We start from the raw sequence: 7,500 nt of genomic DNA, 5'->3' as shown, positions 1-7,500 counted from the left end.
TGTCCATTTCATTGCCGTCGTCGGCAAAACTACAACGTGAAATAGCCAAATTTTAGGTTTTATGGAAAACGTCATTACTTGAGGATAAATTTTCATTTTCTGCCCTAAATTGAGCGCCGTTCCTACCAGCGTCATTTTTGAGGAACTACCACACCCCCGTCATATAAAAAAGTTGAAATATTAACGAAGCGATTACAATAACGCGAATTTATATTTTGAGATGACGTTCTCGTTGCCGTCGCCGTTGTCGTTGCTTAAGCTCCCCATTGCAACGACAACGGCGGTGGCAACGAGAACGTCATCTCAAAATATAAACTCGTGATATTTTAATCGCTTCGTGACTATTTCAACCTTTTTAATATGACGAGGGTGTGGTCGTCGGAACGGCGCTTAAGGGGGAGACTCTTAACTACAAAGCTGTTGCTATGTAAAACTTTTACCCGTCATATCTTTGATGTTTGAATATCAAAGAACAATCCCTTTGGACACAGATGTTCTATAGAAGGTCTCTTGTACTTTTTCGAATGACAGTCATATTTGGCAAGTCACGTGACCACAACAGAAAAAGCGCTAAAACTCAATAATGAATACAATACCAATGTTCGGAGAGCATTGTTTGGCACGTCTTGACGTAAGGATTTGTTGAAATTGTGCTTATGACGAAAATTACCCTGCTTTGAAGGAGTTTTTAACACACTTTGTTTGATTTGCGTTTGTGTTGAGAGATAAAACGGAAAAATCGATACGTAGGATTATAGAGAATGTTTTAATCTTTCCTCTTCGCCCAAAAAACATCACCGAAGAAGTTGCTCCATCGAGTTTTAGGCTTTTTTCGTTCTTTTTGACCGTTTGGGACTGGTAACTATCAGCGCATACGTCGTGATTTCTGCCGTTTCGGTCTGCGTAGCAGTGTCGGCAGTGGAAAGCGTCGAAAACAAATTTTCCCGATTAGCCCACCGTTTTGTCAGTGCTGATGAAGAAGCCAATACTTCCTTTCTCTGGTGCCTGGGCATACTTTTATCCCGCTTAGCCCATAGCTTAGTCCAGAAACCTCACGAAAACGAAACGTTGTTGCAACAGACAAAGTTTTTTCACAATTTTATATTATGGCGGCAGTCATAACCAGCAATGTAAGCGTCCTTTCACTGTGATAGCTTTCGTCAGAATCCATTGTTTTTTTTTATGAGAAAGTTGAACAATAACACTGCTCTATTGCAAAAAACAATTAAGACAAATTGAAACTTCGCTCTTTCACTCGTGGTCAGGAGATAGGAAAATACTGCCCGCTCCCGGAACCAATCAGATTGGAGGATTCTCAGGATACCACCCGCTCACGATCAAATAAATAAATAAATTCGCGTTATTGTAATCATTTCGCGATTAATTTAAGTCATTCGGCGAGTAAAATGTGTACCAACTATCTAGAAATTAAATTGGTATGAACGGTGTGCACGTTTGGAGGGAAAACTGAAAAGCAATCGTCGACTGCTCACGTCCACCACATAACCACAAATTTGGTAAGTTCACTTTGTTGTTTTGCAGAGAACGGCAAAGAAATGTACCAAAAGATAAAACCCAAGTGCAAGGCGTGCGGAGCAATTGCTTTTGCTCGCAAAAACTATTATCGATTTCGTCGACTTCGTCGTTGCTTAAGCTCCCTTACAAAACCTGTAACCTACAACCTGAGAGATCTATTGTTTTCTTCGTCCACCAACATAACGTAAAGTAAAAGCGCCAATTGACTAAATCTAGAAGTTAAACATACACAACCTCTCTCAGTTCAAGAAGGTCATTTTATCAAGCGTTGAAACACTAACAAGACTCAACGTAACTAATTTATTGTATTTCTTGGTTATTTTGCTCTCGTTGAAGGGCCAAAAGGTTATTGATTTTAGGACGACTGCAGGTAATGTCCCGTAGCCGGAGAACATTTCTCTGGATGAAACGTCCGCCCATCCATAGAAATGCAAACTGAAAAATGTAAACAAGTCTTCGAGGTACCAGTGTTCCTTCTGAATAGAAATCACATCACTACCTCAGTTTTCAAATGGACAAAAAGACGTCCCCTTGGCATATGAACTTCTTGGTTGGAAATGGGCGAGATGACAACTGAAAAATCGAAGTCACTCCCAGGCAGGATGCGGACCTGCGACCGGATGTTCTACCCTTTGAGCTCCAAGAACTATCGGGAAACTGAGCCCTTTATCCGGATTCTGAAATTGATTCTGAATGGACAAAGTGTACTGGCCAGTGTAGTGTTGGTCTACGAGCTCTAGCGCGTAGCATGTCATACGCCATTCTCGTTCCCAGATCCCTTAGTTTCCCTTAGCCAGCGGGACCTTCGCACTTCCGGAGTTCATACATGAGTCGCCAATAGTACTAACATGGCGGCGCTCAGAAGCATTACATTCGAAGAGTCTGTGCGTGATGCGTAGAGAATGTGTCCCTTTGTGTCGAACATAAAAAAGCAGTAATATCGTAGTTTTAAACACTGATTATTTTACCGGCCTGCCGCGCCACATCCGCCATTTTTACATTTTTACGGTTCAACATTTCATTGTTCGTAAGCTGACCAAAGCAAAAAAATTCAATTTCCTATATATAAGCTACGTCTCCAGAGCCCTTCCTTTTCTTGTGCGAAGGCCCTACCAACCAAGAAAAACGATGGGGTCTGGGAACGAAAATGGTCATACCCGTCAAAATTTCACGTATTCTCCGTGATTTGAAAAACTAAGCCTCTGGGAGCCGACTCACTAGGTTCTTTGATTTTATTTATTACCTACCTAATAACTTTATAGATTGGTCGACCGATATATTCAAGAGAGTACTCTCTGAGAGAATCGTGTACAGTTTTTCCACCATTGTCATCTTGCCATTGTTTTAGGTGCTCGGGCTTAAGGCTCCCGAGAAAGCTTTCATCGAATATCGGCTTCATGAAGGTTTCGTTATAAATTCCTGAAAATGGGAAAAAGTATTAGAAAAACGTTATTATTATTGTTCACAATTATCTCATTCATCTGAGACTCTTTCACTGAAGCTGCTTTACTGAAACAGCACCACGTGAGGCATTAAGGTCGGTACACACGAGGGAGCTTGCTCCCGCAGCACGTTCCTGCAACACGCTCCAGGAGCAAAGCTCCTTCGTCTGCACCAACGATTTCTAGCGAAAAAATATGTTGCGCACCAAAGCTTTTGCTCCCGAGTTTTGCTCCCTCATATGAGGGAGCAAGCTCCAGGGGCAAATCTGTTGCACGAGTCTGTTTCAGGAGCAAGCTCCCTCGTGTGTACTGAAATTTGCTTGCCGTGACATGACGGGTCTCCAGTTGGCCAATCAAAATTGCTTCTTTTTTTCATCCACAACAGTTCCCATGCCCCAATCGGGTTGTTTCATCATTCAGTTCCCTCGTCGTGTCCTTCGTGTCTACTGGTTGGGGTACTTACCCGGGGGCGTGTTTCGGGAGCGTGTTTCAGGAGCAAGCTCCCTCGTGTGTACCGGCCTTTTAGGGATTAGGGAGCTTACCCAAGGACGACGACAACGGCTACTAGAACGCTACAAAACAATAGGCTTAATTTAATGCACAAGAACAATAGCTCTGCTCACCCTGCCCGTGCGTTTTGCATTTTGGTACATTTCTTTGCCGTCCTCGTCCAGACAATAGGGAGCTTAAGATCTACGACGACGACGTCGACGGAAACGCCACAAAACAATGATATCATTGGTTAAAAGAGCATAAATATTCGTGCTGCACGTGCAGCACGGATTTTAGCTCATATTTTCGCGGTTCTCTGCATGACGACGACGTGAAATCACTAAATTTTAGGTTTTGACGACAACGTGAGCATGCAACAGAGAATCTTTCATTCTCTATTCTCAGTCTGAAACCGCTCGTACCAATTTATTTTTAGGATACTTCACCCACATTGTACGAAGTGAACGAGGTGGAATAATCGCGAAAGACTTTTACAAGAGCTAAGTTCTATTTTGAGGTGACGTTTTCGTCGACGTCGCCGTCGTAGATCTTAAGGTCCCTAATAGGGAGCTTAAGCAACGACAAAGGCGACGGCAACGAGAACGTCACGAATTTGCATATTTAGTGGTTAAAAACAATAGCTTCGCACGCCCTGCACGTGCGTTTTTCACTTTTGTCCATTTCATTGCCGTCGTCAGCAAAACAACAACGTGAAATAGCCAAATTTGAGATTTTATGAAGAACGTCAGCACTTGAGGATGAATTTTCATTTTCTCTCCTAAAATGGAGTGCCGTTCCGACTGGTGTCATCTTTGAGGAATCACTACACCCTTGTCATATTAAAAACGTTGAAATAGTCACGAAGCGATTAAAATAACGCAAATTTATCTTTTGAGATGACGTTCTCGTTGCTGTCGCCGTTTTCGTTGCTTAAGCTCCCTAATAAGATCTACGACGCCGACGTCGACGAAAACGTCACAAAGCAATGACATCATTGGTTAAAAGAGCATAAATAATCGTGCTGCACGTGCAGCACGGATTTTAGCTCATATATTTGCGGTTCTCTGCGTGAAGACGACATGAAATCCCTAAATTTTAGGTTTTGACGACAACGTGAGCATGTAACAGAGAATCTTTCATTTTCTATTTTCACTATGAAACCGCTCGTATCAATTTATTTTTAGGATACTTCGCCCACATTGTACAAAGTGAACGTGATGGAATAATCGCGAAAGACTTTTACTAGAGGGAAGTTCTATTTTGAGGTGACGTTTTCGTCGACGTCGCCGTCGTAGATCTTAAGGTCCCTAATACTAGGCGACGTCAACGAAAACGTTACCACAAGATATATCTTTACACTATCGCAAGTTTCTCGCGGTTAGGCCATCTCGTTCGCGTCGTACAATGTGGGCGAAATATCTTAAAAGTAAATTGGTACGAGCGGTTTTAGAGCAAACATAGAGAATGAAAGATTCCCATTTGAACGCTCGCGTGGTCGTCAAAACCTCAAATTTGGCAATTTCACGTCTTTGTTGTGGAGAGAACCGCACGAATTATGTGCTAAAATGCGTGCCGCACGTGCAGCACGATTATTTTTCCTCTTTTAACCAATAACATTGTTGTTTCGTGGCGTTCTCCTTGACGACCGCGTCGTAGATCTTAAAGTCCCTACTGAGGGAACTTAATTAAGCAACGGCGACGGCAACGAGAACCTCACAAATTTGCATATTTAGTGGGCAAAAACAATAGTTTTGCACGCCCTGCACGAGCGTTTTTCACCTTTGTCCATTTCTTTGCCGTCGCCTGAAAAACAGCAACGTGAAATAGCCAAATTTGAGGTTTTGAAAAACGTCAGCACTTGGGGATAAATTTTCATTTTCTCCCCTAAATTAAGCACCGTTCCGACCAGTGTCATTTTTGAGGAACTACCACACCCTTGTCATCTTAAAAAGGTTGAAATAGTCACGAAGTAATTACAATAACGTGAATTTCTAGTTTGCGATGGCGTTCTCGTTGCCATCGCCGTCGTTGCTGGTTATGCACCCTGTTTAAACGACTTGAATGATTGACCAAAATTTGAGGTTGTGTAGAGAACGTGAGAACCTGACGAAACATTGTAATTTTTTCCCCAATCAACCACACCGTTCATGCCAATTTTATTCCAGCCTGCAATGTTGATACACACTTTCCATTCCGAACGACTTTGGGTTATAGCGAGATTATTACAATAACAGAAAATATGATTTTTAGACGACGTTCTCGTTGGCTGCGTTGTCGTCCTTGCGCAAGTGCGCGCGTCTGGCATCTTTGTTTAGGGAGCTTACGAAACGAGGACGACAACGGCTACAAGGACTTCTTTTAGAAATACAAGTTCGCGTTATTCATATCACTACGAAGCTATTTCATGTCGTTTCGCGTTAAAAATGTGTAGTAACTGTCGAGGAATTAAACTGGTATGAGTGGGTTGGAAGCGTAGAGAGAGAACTGAAAATTCATCGTCATGTGCTAACGTCCTTCACAGAACCTTGAATTTAGTCATTTCACGTCATCATTTAGGAGATGACGGCCGGAAGAAATGTACCAAAATGTAAAACGCACGTGCAGAGCGTGCAGAGTCATTGTTTTTGCTCACTAAACCTATTGTTTTGTAGCGTCGTCGTTGCCGTCGGCGTCCTCGTTTCGTAAGCTCCCTATTGTTAGTAGCAGATGACGTCACTCACATCAAAGTAAACAGAACACAAAAGAACGCTAAACAAAACTTAATTTCAAGTTTTTTCATTGCAGGCAGAAAGAGATAAGATATGAATTAATTAAAACAGAATCAATCGCATGCTTCCAATGAACTGCAGTGAATTGGCCTTTTGCAACTAACGATCACATGGTACAAAATCCGCCATGCCGGAGGGCAAGCCATTATTATTCCCCCACTGGGACATTAAAACAAAGAGACCTGAACCAGGCAAGCTTGACTTGCCTTTGTTTTAATGTCCCAGTGGGGGAATAATAATGAGCTTGCTCTCCAGCATGGCGGATTTTGTACCATGTGATCGTTAGTTGCAAAAGGCTTATTGCATCTTCCTATTCGACCGACTTATCTTCCTTTTAATACAGCCCAGATATTTCGACATCGGTCTAGTTAAGATACCACCAACCTGTTTCTCCGTCTTGTGCAATTTTAAAATATTCTTGTTTGAACGAATCGATCCCAGCCTTGCATTCTTCAACTGAGCGAACCATCCCTGCTTTGACTCCATACTGCAAGTTGTTGATGTACTGCACGAACGTTTCCGAGACCAGTTTCATCTTGTCAAGTACTAATTGAACATCGTTGTTGTCCTTTGGTCTTATATTAGCTAGACCATAGCGAATGTCTCTGGACCCAACATTACATATATCCTGCCAGCAAAACAAGTTCGGTCCCATTAGGAAATCGCCTGCATAGTAATCCTTATCATAAGGTCTTCCGAAATTGCTCTTGAGGTAATGCTTCACCTGAGCAAGCGCTTTTTTCTCACGTGGTTTTAACTGTCTCGTATTGATATTCATTGCCTCGACCTCCTTCAAAAGACTTCTTGACGCGTCTGTGATTTTCTTAAGGTTGTTTCGATTGGGATTGTAAGGCTTAAACTTGGTCTTGATTTCGTATGGATCAACCCCTCCAGGTTTGTGAATCAGAAATTCCGGGTGAAGTTCGTAGTACTTGCTTTGAACTTTCTCGAGGAAAGTATCCATCCCAGCTCGCAGCGCCTCCTCAGAGTAATCATAAGATTTTACTTCAGGGCTAGTCTGGCATTCCTTCGATTTTGATTTAACAATAAGAACGATTCCGACAATGAGAACGATCAAGCCGACCAGAACAAACAGGCCTACAACGATCTTAATCGTTGACTTCTTCGTAAAAGACATTTTGTTCGCACAAGGATATGTCGTTGTCCGAGACCCTGTCAGCAGGTATCTAACGCTTCCAGCTGTTAGAAATGATATTTGCGTTGATTGCTTATTGATTAACGATGCAGATATTGGTTTTACC

At 42.3% G+C, this 7,500-nt stretch overlaps 1 protein-coding gene across 2 annotated transcripts in view; it reads right to left on the bottom strand.

Moving 5' to 3' along the window:
• Positions 1-7,500, bottom strand: part of LOC138038531 (uncharacterized) — a 23,357-nt gene that overhangs the window by 12,179 nt on the left and 3,678 nt on the right. For both annotated transcript variants that reach the window (XM_068884459.1, XM_068884460.1), the window contains exons 3-4: positions 6,623-7,500; positions 2,784-2,955 (exon numbers count right to left, since the gene is read on the bottom strand). The exon at positions 6,623-7,500 is cut by the window's right edge and continues 182 nt beyond it. In XM_068884459.1, the coding sequence (XP_068740560.1) occupies positions 2,784-2,955; positions 6,623-7,376 (926 nt within the window). In that variant the 5' untranslated portion in view covers positions 7,377-7,500. The remainder of the gene's footprint in view (positions 1-2,783; positions 2,956-6,622) is intronic.

Source organism: Montipora capricornis, chromosome 2, assembly GCF_036669925.1.
Source record: "Montipora capricornis isolate CH-2021 chromosome 2, ASM3666992v2, whole genome shotgun sequence".
NCBI lineage: Eukaryota > Metazoa > Cnidaria > Anthozoa > Scleractinia > Acroporidae > Montipora > Montipora capricornis.
This window is presented reverse-complemented; position numbering and strand designations above follow the sequence as displayed.